Source organism: Gracilinanus agilis, chromosome 2, assembly GCF_016433145.1.
Source record: "Gracilinanus agilis isolate LMUSP501 chromosome 2, AgileGrace, whole genome shotgun sequence".
In the NCBI taxonomy this organism is placed as follows: domain Eukaryota; kingdom Metazoa; phylum Chordata; class Mammalia; order Didelphimorphia; family Didelphidae; genus Gracilinanus; species Gracilinanus agilis.
The window spans coordinates 83,291,429-83,309,265 of NC_058131.1; the positions used below are offsets into that span (position 1 = coordinate 83,291,429).

The 17,837-nt window shown below is 35.7% G+C and overlaps 1 protein-coding gene across 1 annotated transcript in view; it reads left to right on the forward strand.

Moving 5' to 3' along the window:
- RMDN2 (regulator of microtubule dynamics 2) overlaps positions 1–17,837 on the forward strand; it is a 58,663-nt gene that overhangs the window by 34,664 nt on the left and 6,162 nt on the right. The window contains exons 5-9 of the mRNA XM_044660626.1: positions 4,957–5,032; positions 6,802–6,879; positions 8,859–8,957; positions 14,311–14,364; positions 14,450–14,530. Of these exons, the coding sequence (XP_044516561.1) occupies positions 4,957–5,032; positions 6,802–6,879; positions 8,859–8,957; positions 14,311–14,364; positions 14,450–14,530 (388 nt within the window). The remainder of the gene's footprint in view (positions 1–4,956; positions 5,033–6,801; positions 6,880–8,858; positions 8,958–14,310; positions 14,365–14,449; positions 14,531–17,837) is intronic.

The window sequence follows — 17,837 nt, forward strand, 5'->3', positions numbered from 1 at the left end:
TATATATATATATATATATATATATATATATATATATATATATATATATATATATGTCCCCCTCCACTAGACTGTAAACTCCTCAAAGATAGCGCCTGACACTTAACACAGTGACTAATACAAAACTGATGCATAATAAATGCTCGTTGATGGATCATTTAGTGTTCAAATTTTCCTCAGTCAATTTAATATTTCTCCCCTGTGACCTAACAGGTGATGTTGCAAGGAACATATTAGATCTGTTCAGTATAAATGATGGTGGTCAACTGGTTCAATGAAATTATGAATTTTGGTGGACAATCTGATCTCAGAAGGATCACACAGGATCATAGCTTTGTAGTTGTTAAAAACTTTAGAAATCATCTAAGCCAATCCCTTCATTGTATAGATGAGAAATCTGAGGCCCAGAGACTCAAAGTCAATGAAAAGAATCATTGTGCATGTAAATAGGCTACAAGATTCATAATGATGAATATGTGTAATGTGACATCACTATCTGAAGGCCAAGTCTGCTTTATCTCCCGCTCTTCCTCAGGGTTCTCAAGAACTCTGAGGGGATTATGATGTCTCTTTTTTCTTCCATTGATCAGTGAGTCCCCACCAACTTGGTTCCTTAAATTTTAGGGAGCCAGTAACTAGCATCCTGATTCCATTTAATCACTTATTAACTGCAATTTAACTAAATTAATTGGCTTTTACAAATATATCAAGAATATATCAAGATATATCATAGATATATCAAGAATAAATATATAAACATTTCCTCCAGTATCTCCCTATATTACTTCATTCTCTGCTGGTAGGGTAAAGCATAACACATGTTTTGTCTCCTTATTGTTTCTATAACCAATATTGATTATCAAGATCTGGCCCTTGAATTGTCTTTGCACTCTGTTGTCAGTACCTCTTGGTTTATCCCAGTTTCTCTTGATCTTAACATATCTGTCTGATGGATGTTGAATGAACTTCTTGGTCTGAGGACAAGCATGATACTTGTTAAACAAAAACTGTCATTAGCCAGAGGGGGGGTTAGGAAGGGCTCTATCCTGGTGGCTGACCCTGGCTCCCTGCCATCTGGAAGAAAAACAGTACTGGGGTAGGAGGAGGGAATCTATAAACAGCTTCTTGGATATAGGTCTCATATCTAAAATGTATAGAAAAGCTTTGTCAGATTTATAAGAATATGACATTTCCCCAAAAGATAATCAAAAGATATGAATATAAAGTTTTTGAATGAAAACAAATCTAAATATGGCTATATGAAAAAATGCTCTAAATCATTATTAATTAGAAAAATAAATATTGGTAGTGGTGGAGCCAAGATGGCAGAGAAGGTGCATTACCTACATCTCTACAAAATTACTCTATGAACAACTTTAACACATCACCTCAAAATGAATTCTGGAGCAAGTAGAATCCACAAAAGGATGGGGTGAAACAATTTTCCCAGTCTGTTGCATTGGGGTAAGAGTGGAATGCAGAACAGAGTGCCAAGACAGACCACTTACATCCCCTTACACAGGCCTTGGGGGTGGCTGAATCCAAGGAAAGGCTTCCTGAACTCTCAGCCACATGCAGAGGTTTAGACAACTGATCAGAAGGAAATTGCTGGAATCCCATTGTTTGCCAAGGGTACAGGATTCTGTTGTATTGCTGGGACACAGATCTGTTTTAGATAGGCTTTTGCTTTCTCTGATCACAGTCCTAGGGTGAGGAGGAGCACAAGAACACATCAACACTTATGGCTGCAGGGGAGCAGGAGACCGTGGGACCCTGTTCACAGTTTCAAGATGGAAAAGAGTGCTTGTGGTCATTCACAGCCCAGTCAGAATTAGAGAGACCACAGTTCAGGAGAGTATTAAAAACATTTCTTAAATCGTAGCACCTTGGAAGAACTGAAAACTTAAAGATCTCAGAGTTAGTTCTGAAGAAGGTATGCAGAGAACCTGAAGCTTGGAACAGGAAGCTTAGAAATATTCACCATAGGAATGGAACACACCTACAACAGTTTTTTTTAAGTTAAAAGAAAAGAAAAAAGTTGAAAATGAGCAAATAACAACAAAAACTCAACATAGAAATTTACTTTGGTGAGGGAGAACAAAACACAAATTCAGAATACAACTCAAAGTCAACATTGTTGCACCCAAAGCCTCCAAGAAAAATATAAATTAGTCTGAAGCCTCAAAAGAATTACTGGAGAATAGGACAAGTAGGTGGCTCAGTGGATAGAGAACTAGGGATAGAGATGAGAGGTCATGTGTTCAAATATGACCTCAGTCACTTTTTGTGTGACCCTGGGCAAGTCACTTAACCAACTTCCTTTTGGAAATACCAACTGGATATATCACAGGTATCTCAAACTCAGCATGCACAAAACAGAATTCATTCTCTTTCCTCCCAAACCCTCCTTTCAACCACATTTAAATAATACTGTCCAGGGCACTACCATCCTTCCAGTCCTCCAAGTTCACAACATATCTTCTTCAATGCCCCACCACACATAATCAGCCCATCACCAAATCCTGTCATTTCCACTTTCATAGCATTCCCTTTTTCTCTATTTATACAACCCAATAATTTTCTCCCACTTGGGCTATTGAAACAGTTACCTAATTGGTCTCTATGCTTCAAGTCTCTTCCCACTCTAATTCATTCTCCAATCTGCTACTGAAGGGATTTTCCTGAAACACAAATCTAAATATTTTACTCCACTGCTTTTTTTAAACATCCAAAGTATACACTCACGCACATGCGCACATATACACACACTTGTCTCTGATAAACAATATTCAGATTTAGGACAAATACAAATTTCCAATGACAAGTTTTCCTTTTAGTTATTTAAACAAAATAAAACACAATGTTTACTTTTACACTAGCATGAGAAATAAATTTTCCCACTTTAATATATAATAGAATACAGTTGTTACCCCTATAAAATATAATTTCTGCTTATATTAAATTTTGAAATAGGACACTTTTAGTACCATTATGTAATTGTTAATAATAGTTTCCTGGGAATTAACTCTTCAAATTACCAAGGGCTATAATAACTTGAGCAGCTGGTTCATAATTCCCTCAGCAATATTTTTTTTATTTCAAAACTCATGCGTAAGAGTCAGATCTATACAGATACACACATATATTTATAAAACGTTTAAAAATTGGCATTTCTAGGTCAGGAAAATATAAACAAAAATACTTAAGACATTAACAAGTTACATATCCAAATGAAACAATGCATTCTGGGTTGTCAATGGACTAAGGTGAAGCAGAAATGTGAAGGCACCTTTCTTTCCCAACTTTAAGTATGTTTTTAGCCTGGCTTTTCTTGGTGTAGATTCAGGATATAAGGATTTTTATTTGAATCCCTCAGGAAAAAAAAAGCACCTAACTGCAAATACAGTTTTTTAAAATAAAGGTATATTGATTTAAATATATCTGATGTACATGTGAATACAAAATTCAAAGTGAACAAGATATTTTTATTTCAACATAAGACATGCTTAAAATATTCATAGCAATGCTCTTTGTGGTGGCAAAAAAATTGGAAAATGAGGGGATGTCCATCAATTGGGGAATGGCTGAAAAAATTGTGGTATCTGATAGTTATGGAATACTATTGTGCTGAAAGGAATAATGAACTGGAGGAATTCCATGTGAACTGGAATGACCTCCAGGAATTGATTCAGAGCAAAAGGAGACTGAAATACTGTGGTACAATAGAACATAATGGACCTCTCTACTAGTAACAATGCAATGATCCAGGACAATTCTGAGGGACTTATGAGAAAGCATGCTATCCATATCCAGAAAAAGAACTGTGGGAGTAGAAAGACAGAAGAAAAAACATTTCCTTGATCACACGGTTCTACATTGGGGATGTAGATTCTAAACAATCACTATATTACAAATGTTAATAATATGGAAATAGGTCTTGATCAATGATACATGTAAAACCCAGTGGAATTGCTTGTTGGCTATGGGAGGGAGGAGGGGAGGGAAAGAACATGAATCATGGAGCCATGGAAAAATATTATAAATTAAATAAATACATAAAAACATAATAAAAAACCTATAACATACTTGTATAAAAATAAATCAGGAACTATAAAAAGAAGTACAAACATTTTGCATGTTTTTTTTTCTATATTAACTCAGACTCTGTATGGACTCAGAAGTCCAATGGTATCCTGTCTAATGGTATTCTAAAGCACATTTAAACTCCTTTCTGATCATTTACCAGTCTTCTTACCTCTCCAGTCTTCTTACACCTTCTTTCCTTATGCATTCTATGCTCAGCTTCATTGGTCTGCCTACATATTCTTCCTCCATCTCCTCTCTCTATAACTTTGCACTGGTTATCACCTAATGCCTGGAATGTTCTTCCTCACCTCCTCAACTTAGTTTCACTAATTTCCTTCAAGACTCAGCTTGAATTCCACCTGCTGCAGGATGCCTTCCCTGGTCCCCAGCTAAGGGAATCCTTCCCTGCCAAGGCTACCTTTTATCTACCTGTTTACAAGATACATATTGTATAATATATATTCATTTAATTTAACAAACATTAAGCATCTCTTATATGCAAATTGCATTTTATGCAAAATAATTTGTATGCTGATATGATCATATTTAAAACAGTCTACATATGCCTAATAATTAGAAAGTAATTAAGGAGAACATATTGCTTTTACAATTATTTTATGTGTACATGTGCACAGATACTCCAAAGAATAATATTTGGAAGAATAAAATATCCAGACTGGGTAGTATTTTATTTGGTTGTACTCTTTCTATTTGAAAGCCTTTAATTTTAATGCTTATGCCTTCACTTTTAAGTCTCGAATTTTTAGGAATATTTTTGATTTTCAATGACTGAATCAACTAATAAATTTCATTGTTTAATTTGAAGCTATTTGATTTCGTGTCACTATTTTAACTATAGTGTCTTCTTAGGTATGCTAATTTGTGTGGCTGTGTAGCTGAGTGTGGGGGATTACAAAATAAAATCCGATATGGCCAGCTTTTTAAGGTATCTTTTTTCAGATTATAATTTTTAATATAAATGAAGTTGTTAAACTTATTCAATAAAATTAGATCTAATATTTGACTTTTATTTTTTAAACAATGAGAAAAATCCAAATGGTTATCTTTAAGTCAAAAAATGAAATTGTTGAAAATGAGTATGGATGTATAGTTTTAGGTTAAGAGAAACTAGACAGATGAATGCTCTTTTTTTTACAGATTAATGATTAGACACTAGATTTCACTGATAGCAAATTAACTAACCATGCAATCATAGGTAAGGTCTAATCACAATTTTGCAGATCAGTAGAAAAAATTCTATCATTAGAAGATATTTTAGTCTTTTTCCCTTAACTTTGCATTTGTAATGTATCACCACAAAATATATTATTAAAAATCATATTGTCCTGGAACTGTTACTATTTCACTTTGGTAATATTAATATAAATGTCATTTATTTGATGAAAATGAAATCCAGAATTAGTGATATCCTCCTGTGCCCAGTAAAGAATATCTGCTATCCTTTCATCTGTGATTTTATATTCCCATTTAATCAGATGTCCAAGTTTTTCACACATTTGTTTTTTTATAAAGTAATATTGCCCTTTCAATTATCACTTTTCTCCTTTCTACATGATTCGGAACATTCTTAACACAGTCATTATAAAGTAAATGATTTCTAGCTATAGAAATTAATATTTTTGTTATTTTTGTCTTTTTAAAAAGACCACATGTCTCCCAACCTTATTCATGACCTGGTATATTTAGAAATTGTCTCCCCTCAGAAGAAATCAATTTTCTCCCTCCTTAGTAAGGAGATCTTGCCCATTGTATACAAAAGAACATAAGGAATATCTGTGACATGCTATTAAATAACCTAATATTTAATAATGTTGCTAATACTACTTATAATTAGTGCTGAAGAAATTTATCTTAATAATCTCAAACACTAAATAATCATCAAACTCTTACTTTTTGGCTTTGGACTACAAGTATAGATAGTCTTTGCTTGATAGAAACCCATCATCCAGAAATCCACATTTGAGAATATCCATCTTTGACAGCTTATTTAAAAGAAAAATGCCTACCTAAACACTAAACAAATACAACAGGGTCATTAAGATCTAATTAGAATGGTTAAATGAAATTGGGTAACAATCCTGGAGCAGAAATATAGTCAAGGAAATCAGTTTAGGATTAAAATTTTCCATATCAATAAGATGGAGAATGCAATGCAAAGAAATGTGAGTGCCTCTTTAGTTATAAAGGGACCAGCAAACTTTTACTCATAGGACCTGTGAGATACAGGAGTGGCCAGTGAATTGTTCCTTGGTTGCCAAGCTGTCTATGTCAAAATGAGGTCATTTTGGCCATACGTGAAGAACCTGACTTTGCTTTTCACTTGGCTATATATATTATACATTATAAATGTATAATAATACATTTCATCCTGGCTCAGAAATTTGTCTGCCCCACTCTAGATCACTAAGTCAAATTGCAAGCAGATGTGAATTTGAGGTTTTAAACAACTTCTATTTTGTAACCAGAATTTTCCCCTTAAATTGACTGTAGAATTCTTTGGTCATTGTGTGTGGGCTCTGATATAATAAATTTCTTTTATCTTTATTGATAGGATTTCAATAAAGATTAGTTTTGAAAATTGTTTACCAAAAGAATGATTTGTTATATTTTTCCAGATCTCAATGTAATTTATTAAGCTCAATAATTCCTTAAACTTCCTAATTGAAATTTCCTTTTGATTGGTTTTTCTTTCAGAAACATCTAGATAGAGCAATTGAACTTATACCTGATGAACCCTTTTTGTATTACCTCAATGGAAGATACTGCTATTCTGTGAGTCTCTTTTACCTAAATTGATGGCTGAGCATAGTGTTAAATGGTGATACACATTTGCTATTCTACATTCATTTAACCAGTGTAAACTTCAGTGACAGTTGTGAAATGTGTCTGCGTGTTTCCTTATCACATTTTCAGCACTTTCTTTAAAAAAAAAACCCTTATGCTATCTTAGAACCAATACTAAGTATCAGTTCCAAGTTAAAAGAGCAGGGATTAAGTGACTTGCCCAGAGTCACATAGCTAGGAAGTATCTGAGGTTAGATTTGAACCCAGGACCTCCCATTTCCAGGTCTGGCACACTATCCACCAAACCACCTAGCTGTCTGTTCAGCACCATTTCAATAAATATCTTAGCTCAAATATCAAGTTAAATATGTGTGGACATGAGATTTTAAAAAATAGTCCCAACTTCCAAAGAGATGACATCCTCCTAGAGGGGTGCAACAGGAACACCATTGAGTAGAAGATGGAGTGGACACCGAAGGTAATTTAAAAAAAAGAGAGAACTCCAGAGAAGGAGACATAGTCACAGCTGAGGAAAGAGAGAACACTAATCGGCGAGGGGGAGGGGAATGGGAAGGAAGGACTAAAGATTTCTTAGTGAAGTTGATACTTGTATTGATCCTGGAAGGATTTTGGACGGTGGAAATCAATAAACAAAGAAGCATTTACCAAGTGCCTGCTATGTGCTAGGCATTTGGTTGGCACTGGAGATGAGAAAAAGGTTTATTCCTGACCAGAAAGGAACTTGTGTGAAATCCCAGTACTGATAAACAGTACACTAGATTCGGGGAACAGCCAGGAGTCCAGTTTGGCTAGCACAAAGAGCTGCATCAATCAATCAACATTCATTCACCTACTACAAAGTATAAACAGTTCTCTGGGCAGGTTGGTGCTAGTTCTTAGATGATCTCCGATGCCAGGCCAAAGAGTTTGAGTCACATTGTCTTGGCATAGGAAATAAGATTTTGGAGTGGAGAAGGAACATGATCAGATCTGTACCTTAGCAATGCAGCTTTGGCAGCTGTGTGAAAGATGGTTGAAGAAGGTAGACATTGATGACAGGGTACTGTGAGAACCATCCAGATATAAGATGATGAGGGGATGGGGAAAGGGGATACCAAAGGCATCAAACATGGGCAGCAGGCTGCTCCTAAGAGAGGGCCCAGATGAAAATACAATTGGAAAATATTTTTAAAAATCAAAAAGTAATCTTCCAGAATCCCTGATTTCCTTTAAGGCTCAGCCCAAATGGCCCTTTCTGCATAAAGCCTTTCTTGTTTCCCAAACTACTAATGTCTGCCCCTCAAAGGCTACCTCACTTCTATTTTGTATATACTTATCTGTGTGTTTACATGCTTCACTTGCCTATATGTTTCCATAGCATTTTTCCTATTGGAATACAATAAGCTCTTTGAGCCTTCAGGAACTGCTTTCCTTTCCTTTTTGAATCCCCAGTACTTAGCACAGTGCCTATGTGCTTACCCAGTGTTTATTGATTGATTGATTGATTGATCAAAATCTGAGTTTTATGATAAACACGAGAATAGTATACTAATGAATTTTCTAAGCATTTTTTCCCATGCTGTGAGACATTCAGCTTTGGTTTTTCATTATCTGTGATATGAATCATATGTATCTATTAAACAAAATCATTAATGTCTTGAACTGAACTAAAACAATAGATAGCTAACATAAGCTATAAATAAACGTATTTTACAATCTTGACAAACCAATATGAGTTCAGTGGAATTAATATGGATGATTTTTTCTTTAAATTCTTAAAGTGGAAATTTCTTTTCCATGGTGATTTCTAAAATCATTTTAACATAACACTTATGGAATTCATTTTTCTTTGAAATTAATTTCATAAAACTCTTTTTAATAACTGTTGAAGTCTACCAGCATGGTTAGGTCTAACAAAAGAGACTGATAAGTCAGACAACCAGCTAAAAAGGGGTGTTTTTCTATAGGTTTTCAATTTGAATTGGATGGAGAAGAAAATGGCCTCAGTTCTTTTTGGCATGATTCCAACTTCGACTTTAGAGGACGCTTTGAAAAATTTCCTGAAGGTAATCATGCTACCAGCCTTTATTTAAAAAAATTAATTGTCCATTTATCACAAATTTAACAGTAACCTAGCATGCTAAAGGAATGCTACTATAAAATTGATGACATGAAGTTATAATTCTTACATACCAGTTACATGTGACAGAGTATTCAAATTGCCTTTGATATGTAACAGATGACTCTTTCCTATGAGGGAACTATAAACAGTATCCTTAGGCAAGAAATATTTGACCCAAATAATTTGTATTTTTTAATTTAAAATTATCTAGGAAATCTGGCAAAGCCAAGATTTAACCTTTTGGGGTTTCCACTGAACTTATTAGGTTCAAAAATATTCAGTTTTTTCAATTCACCCTGGAGTGATTAGGCTCTGGTGATCAAGTCACACTCACCAAAACTACATTAGACTGGCTTATAAATCTGAAGGTCAATTTATTATACTTCACTTCTTTTGTGAGTTTCTGATCTCCTCAATGAAAGTACTATTTCCATTGGTACAACTCACAACACAGCCACACATCCTTATTCTTTGGGATGATTACCTTTGTTCTCTTCCTCAGTTCTCCAAATAGGATTTATTCAATGAGATAGAAGTCTTCCTCTTGATCTATGGACCTGATATGAATCCCATTAGAGCCCATTAGCTTGATGTCCAACCATCATTTTCTAACTATTATTCTTGCTTCATGACTGTCTAACTTGGAAGTGAGCTATATACACATATATACTTGTCCAAGAATTAGTAACATTCTTCATGTAGATCACTGTCTCTTAATGGATATTTCCATTCATTTGCTCAAATGAAAGAAAAAGTTTGAGTCAGCAAAAGAATGATTATAAAATATATTTCCATCAATTTATGACAGCTTGAGAGGCAGTATATCACAGTGCATGCAAAACTAGCACTGGTGCTGAGAAGACCCAATAGGTTCGGGTCTCACCTCTGACATACTGGCTCTCTGATCCTGAACTATGTAACCAAGGTGATGACCCTAATGAAGGAATTTCTTCACCTGGAAGTTCCTTCTACCAATAATATCACAGATGTAGCCCCTCTCCCTAACCTATCCTTATAGTAGCTAGATAAATGGCATAGTTCCATTGTAAGGATATTTCTGTCTGAAGAACTCTTAGTTACCCGTAATCAGAATAGGCGAGCATTTTGGCAGTATTTGCCAAGCTCTTGGAATGCCCTCCTTCCTTGTCTTTCCAGCTATCCAAATCTTTTCCATTCTTCAAGGCTCAGATCAAGGCATATCTTCTTCAAGAAGCCTTTCTTAACCACTTACATCTATAATGACTTCTGTCTGCCTTCTTTCCTATGTAGCTATTATACTCAGAATCATAATTTTGCACACAGTTACATATTTCTCTTATTCTTTAATTGTTTGTGTGTGTTTGACTGGCTGACCCAACCAGATTCTTAATTCCTTGAGCATAAAAACTTTATATTATGCTGCTTTTATGACACCCTTTCTTTCTGACAAGAACTCTGTATGCTGTTACTTTAGGCAAAGATTCATTAAATAAGGTATTATTGGTAATAGAGAAAAGCAAAGAAGGTGAGAGATGAAATCGTACTGGCAAATGAGATAATCTCAATAATCTTTTTATGAGTTGAATAAAATAGAGGAATAGTAATTTATGGGAATTATTTGCAGATATTATATCAACAATCTGTAATTCTAATCTTTCTCATTACTATGATTCTATGATTTCTAAAATAGCATGTGTTTACAGGTTCAAAATTCACAAGTTAGAAATAAATGAGTACTATAATATAATGGAAGGTAGCTAAGTGGTCTAATGGATAGGGTGTCAGGACTGAAGTCAGGAATGTTTCTCTTCCTGAGTTAAAATTTGGCCTCAGACACTAGCTGTTTGACTCTGAGTAAGTCACATCACCCCATTGGCATCTGTCTCCCCATATATAAAATGAGATAAAGAAGGAAACAGAAAACCACTCTAGTACTTTTGCTAAGAAAACCCCAAATAGGGTCACAAAGAGTCGGACATGATTGAAAAGACTGAAAAACAATAAGAATATAGCAAAGTGCAATTGATTGGAAGTTAGAAGATCTGAGGTTGGATCCTGGCCCAAGGATAGAATAATCATGTAGCTTCTGTGGGACTCTTGGTTTTTTCACTTTGTAGGATACAAATAATAGTGTATGCAGTACTTCATAGGACCATTGGGAGGATTAAGTGAAATAAAATATATGAAAATACGTAGAAACTATAGTCCTATGTAAATTCAGGGTATTGATACACTGAATTTATATAGGATTATATAGGACTATAGAAATGAATTGGCAGTTTTATGCAGTTTATTTTGATAACTGAAAAAATACTTTTAACTCATTCCAGCTACCTTGGAAGACATGTAGAAAAAATATCTAAATGTATGTTTTCATATCTTTAATAGTATATTACAAATATAACTCATTTCTAGTTTAAATGTTTTTAAATGTTGCCATCAAGGCAAACAATTTAAATTGTAGCAATACTTTTTATAGCAAAAAGGATTCTTGCTTCTTAAATTTTCTGGTAAAGGCCTAATGCTTTATTATTCACAGAAGTTTAGAGTTAAAGGAGACTTCAGTGATCAGTTCATCCAAATCCCGAAAAAAAATCCCCCTATGATATTATATATCGATAGTTGCCCATTCTTTGCTTAGAAATATCCAAAGCAGGAGAACCCATTACCTTCTCAGGCAAACTTTTGTATAGTTCTAATATTGTTAGTAAAGCTTTGTGGTTTTTTTTTCTTCTGACATTAGGTTTAAATTTGCCATTTTTTCGAATTTCACAGTGTTCCTGTTTCTACTCTCTGGGGCCAAGAGAGCTATCATGTACCCCAAAGTATTCTCTTCCCTATGCTTATCAACCACAGTTCCTTCAACCATTCTTCATGTGGACCACAGAGAGCCATGAATTGTCTGTGGCAAATTTATAGGCAGTACTCAAACATGTGTCGAGGCATGTCACTGAGAAGTTAGCCTTGTCCCCTTTACAGCATCATGAATTACAGGGATTATGACAATATCAACAAGAAGCAGGTGTTAATGGGTCACACTAACATGCAAGGAAGTCCGCAGGGCAGCACATCAAGGGATTTGTGCTTGATTCCATGTTATTTTTCATCTTATTTTTTTTGGCATAGATAACATATTTGCAGATGACACAAAGATGGGAGGGATGATTAGAGCACTGGATGACAGACTCAGGATCCAAAAAGATCCTGACAGGACAGGGCATTGAGATGTGAGAAACGACCATCTCTAATACCATAAGTTCTATTTGGCCCCATGGAGGAGATTTAGGAGCAATGGGTGAAAGTTTCCAAGAAGTAAACTTAAATTAGACATAAGATATATGGGAGAACCTTGTATGTGAATGCATATATGTGTGCATATATATGTAAATATATATTTACTATGAGACAGAGAGAGAGAAAGAGAGAGACAAAGAAAGACAGAGAGACAGAGACAGAGGAAAAGAGATTGTTCAGTGTATTATAATAACTATATACAAAAGAAAGACAGGCTGTATTAAGTACACTGTCTCCAGGGGCAAAAGAGACAATTTATAGGTACTAAATATAAACAATACGGTCATTGAATATGATAGTGAATATAAACAAATTATTGATATTTTTTTATTTTTTCCTTTTTTATTTTTATTTTGAATATTTTCCCATAGTTACATGTTTCATGTTCTTTCCCTCTCCCCCAAACCCTCCCAACCCTCCCCCCCATAGCCAATGCACAATTCCACTGGGTTTTACATGTATCATTGATTAAGACCTAATTCCATATTACTGATAGTTGAACTAGAGTTATTTTTTAGTGTCTACATCCCCAATCATATCCCCATCAGCCCATGTGTTCAAGCAGTTGTTTTTCTTCTGTGTTTCTCCTCCCACAGTTCTTCCTCTGAATGTGGCTAGTTTTCTTTCTCATAAGTCCCTCAGAATTGTTATGGATCCTTACATTGCTGCTAGTAGAGAAGTCCATTATGTTCAATTGTACCACAGTATATCAGCCTCTGCAACATGGAACTTGTATTATCTGCTTAGTTCCCAAGACCCCTTATTTTGGGAGTTATCCCTACTCTCTGGAGACCTGAACCCCATTCTTTGTAGATCAGGAGCAAGAGACAGAGATATGTAGCAAGCATAAGATGCCAATAAGATTTAACATCCCACTTCTTTCTCTTATCAGACCTACCCTTTAGAGGCCATATAGGCCAACCCATATTTGAATGTGAATCACCTCTACAATATCTGTGACAAATGGTCACCCTTGAAAACCTCTGGAAATGTAGAGCCAGGGACCTCATGATATAGCCCATTCTACTTTCCAATAGTTCTAAGAATGAGGAGGTTCTCGCACACATTTGTACTTACATCTAGTTTAAATGTACTTGGAAACTTTCACCTGTTGTTCCTAAATCTTCTCCAGGGGGCCAAGTAAAATAAGCCTAACCCCCTTCCCCATAATTACCTTGTAGAATGCTCAGACAATCATCCTGCACTACCTCCCCCCCCACACACACACACTCTCATGTATATACACACCTTTTCCAGGTTAAATATCCTTAATTACCTCATTTTATCCACAACAACATAGCCTGCAGTTTCTCACCATCTTGTCATCTTCCTTTGGACCTGGTCCAGGCTGTCAGTAGTTTTCTTTCCTACAGTGCAGTGTACCCAGTACTCCATACTACAGTTTTGTTTAGCACTCTAGATCTCTGCTACTACTCTTCCTCCCTCTTTTTTAAATTTGTGTCTTAATGCAACCTAAAATCACAGTGAGTTTTTTGATGGCCATATCACACTCTTAACTCATTTTGAGTGTGAAGTTTGCATAAACTCTCATATCTTTTTCAGGGATACTATTACCTAGTCACTTCTCTCCAATCCCATATTTGTAAAGTAAATTTTAAAAATTCAGTTGTTCAAGCCATCTTAAGTTCAATATATTTATTTTCAAAGGAAAATATGATATCACAAAGAATACACAAAATGATAATGAATTTCTGTGAAGATAATAATGTAAGGATAAGTGCTAAGGGATATAGATAAATGCATTTGGAAGTAGACATCTCTTTCAATAACAAGTAAAATTTTTATAAATTGATCCAAAAGCAAATGATATTTTCTTCCAAATGATAATGTAGTACTGTATCTGATTAAAAAGATATACCTTTAATAAAGTAAAGTGTAATCTTAGTGAAATGTATATGTTGGCATTTGGAATTGATGACTTTTATTCTCATCATTTATTTCTCATTTTCTCCTTGCCCTTTTTTGCTTGTTTTCATTTTGTTTTGCTTTGATTCTTTGACTAGGCTGAAGAGTTAAAACCTGGATATTCCAAGTACAACTATGTATATTTGGCAAAGGTAACCAAGAATGATTTTTTTAAGTGTTTGAAATTTTGTGTTATTTTTTAAGACATTACTTTGGTTTTGTTTTTATTTTTTTCAGTGCTACAAAGATCTTGGGCAAAAAGAAAAGGCTTTGATGTATTGTGATTTTGCTTTCCTGCTTTGTTCTCTTAACAAAAATGTAAGTACAGATCACAGTGACTGATCCAAATCTTCTCTTCTCAATTACCCTTTTCCTTACTTATCAGATAAGAGAGACAGAGACTGAGAGAAAGAGACAGAAACAAATATTTAGATGTATTTTTAAAAATACAAAAATATCACTCAAATATAATTAGCTGAAGGACATTTTAGTTTTTATTAGGTTCACAGACATCCTGACTTTGCTTTTCTCTCTTCTGCTAACTAGAAGAATGATACTAATAATGGCTGCTTATCTAGGAAGAAGTGTTTATGGGACAAGCTAACTGTATATAAGGCAGAGGTTTACAGTATCCCATGACCACTCAGAGCTGAGCAAAGGAAACATCCAGATAGAGAAGTAGGGAACAATGTAGTTATTGTCAGGGAGCTCATGGTAGAGCAGGGAAAAGAAGCAACAGAATAGAGCCCAGAGTTTGGTTCCAAAAAAGTTGGCCACTCTGTGAAGGGCCCAGTTCTCCTTGGGAGGCACCCTTGCCAAAGCACATAGGGGAGAGGTGAGCATGACTGCCAGCTCCTGTCTCTTGGCCCTTGGGCTCCTGACTCCATGGGAGATCTCCCACTGCCTCTTCTCTAACTCGAGCTGTTCCTCCCCCAATTTTTATGACCTACCTCTGTTCCCAAACTATACCTTTAGTTGAGAACTATGATAAAATGTGCATCCTGAACTATTAGAGCTAGAACAACCTTCAGAGGCCATTTGATTCTGCCCCCTAGTTCTACAGAGAAGAGAACTGAGTTTCAGAGAGGTGAAATGATTTTGCCACTGTTACCCACCTAGTAAGTGGCAAGGCTAGTACTTAAACACAGATTTTCAACTACAGTCTAATGTTTTCCCTCTAAGCCCTACTGTTTCCCATGCTGGTAGTGACAGCATTTTGACAGCATTCAGTGATTGATTCACATTGTGCCAATAACATTAGGAAGACTAGCCAGTTAGTACTCTGAGTGTCTGTGTCTAAGACTTTTCTTGCTACCAAGGGAGCAAGAGGGAATTGCTTTGTTTGTTGTTGTTTTTTTTTTGTTCCCTTATAACCACAATCTAGCTTTAACTATATTCCCTAAACCATGACCTGAGAAAGAAGGCTCAGAGAGTGCTTGTTTTATGGTTTTGACAACAAAGTTGAGTCCTTTATTTGGTTTAGTCCTTTCTTCAGATCAGGCATAAACAGAACAGAGCCACAACTATCTTCTGTGGGTTTTTTTTTTTGGTTGTCCTCACTTAATTCCCAGGTTCTACTTTAGAAATATTAGATGGTTAGAAGCCTGAGATCAAAGCTGTAATTAATAGCTGTTGGATTATTTTTAATACATAAAGCCTTATTTTAAAAAATAGGCAGTGAAATCATGTCACAACCAGGAAATTTAAAGAGACTAGACCTAGTTTTAGCCTGGAAACAGGAGAGACAAACAGCTTAAGGGTAGAGCATTCTGGATTCTGGATAAAGCACTGAACCTGTTTAAAAACTTTCTCTGATCCTATGTATCTGTGCAGCTTTGGGCAAGGTCTCCAACCCTCCTTGGCTACAGTGTTCTCATCTATAATGAGGAGTCAGGATCAGAGGGGCTCTAATGCCCCTTTCAAATCTAGTCCCATTTACCCTCCATACCAGAAAACAAGACAGCCATGAGTAATACTGGTTTAGAAAGCAATGGCATTTGCACCACATTATGAAAGAGAACTTGCCTCTGACACATAGACATACTAGCAATGTGACCAGGATCAAGGCACAGCCTCATAGTACCTACAGGCCAATTTCTAAGACTACAAGTTACAGATTCATTTCTGATTTACATCCATGGTAGTATGAAGAGATTTTCAAAAGAATGGCACAAGGGCAGCTAGGTGGCTCAATGGATTGAGAGTCCTGAGTTCAATTGAGATTCTGGGTTCAAATCTGATCTCAAATACTTCCTACCTATGTGACTCCAGGAAAATCACTTAGATCCCTTCACACAGTATTGATTCTAAAATGGAAGGTAAAAGTTAAAGAAAATGGCACAAGATTATTAAGAGTATCAACTCATGAAACAGCAAAAAGCAACTTAAAGAGAAAATAAGCCACAGAAAACTTAGTGCAAAATCCAGCCAAGCCAGACTATCTCTAGAATATTTTCAGATTAAAATAAGACAATGTCACGAAGTCTCAGAGAGGAGAGAGTATTTAGGAGGAGAGGTGATCATCCTTCTCAGCAGTGCTCTGAAAAGGGCAAGAAAGAGGAGGATTTGGCACTTGGGAGAGCTTTGGTAACTTTGGAGAGAGCCATTTCAGTTTGGTGAAGAGGTCAGAGAAGCCAGATGGGACAGCAAAGGGTTGAAAGGGGACTGAGAGAAGAAGAGAAAGTGGGAACAAATGTTGACAATCTTTTGTAAGAGTTTGATTGGGAAAGAGAAGAAAGGTGTAGACTAAGATGAATAGTTTAAGGGCAGGAGGAAGGGTCAAATGAGGTTTGTTTTTATGAAGAGGTGTGGGAGGGGTAGAAATTCATTTAGTTTTTACTGAATACACAATAAAAAAAGAACTAGTTATAGATTGTTACCTGAGATATAGATCTCATTGAGAAAATCCTATAAAATTCCAGAGTCTTAACTAATCAATAAACATTTTATTAAGGGCTTGCTACAAGCCCTGAGGATACAAAGAAAAAAGAAAGGCAGTTCCTACCCTCAAGGAACTCACAAGGAAATAATATGTACCTGAATGATCACATAAAAGAAACATCCAGAATTCGTGTCAGGTAACCTCAAAAGGAAAGGCAATAGCAGTGGAGGTACCAGGAAAAGCCTCCTATAAAAGGTGGCATCTAAGCTGAATCATGAAAGAAGCCAGAGAGTCTCATGATTTAGAAGTTAGGAGGGAAAAGTCATTACCAGAATAGAGGATAAACAGTACAGAGGCATAGGGAGGAGGAGATTATGGATCACAGGTAATGAATACAAGGTAGGTCAATATGGCTGGACCATCAAGTATGTAGAAGGTAGCAATATGTAAGAAAATTGCAAAGTCGGGAAGGGGCAAATTTGTGAAAAGCCTTAAATTACAAAGAGAGGAGTTGATTTTTGTTTCTAGAAGTAAGAAGGAGTCATTGGAGATTATTGAATAGGGAGCTGGCATGATTAGATCTGTACATTTGGAAAATGGCATCTGTATGGAGGAGAGTTTGGAGAAGGAAGAAATTAAAGGTAGAGAAAGAAAGGAAAGAAGGAAGGAAGGAAGGAAGGAAGGAAGGAAGGAAGGAAGGAAGGAAGGAAGGAAGGAAGGAAGGAAGGAAGGAAGGAAGGAAGG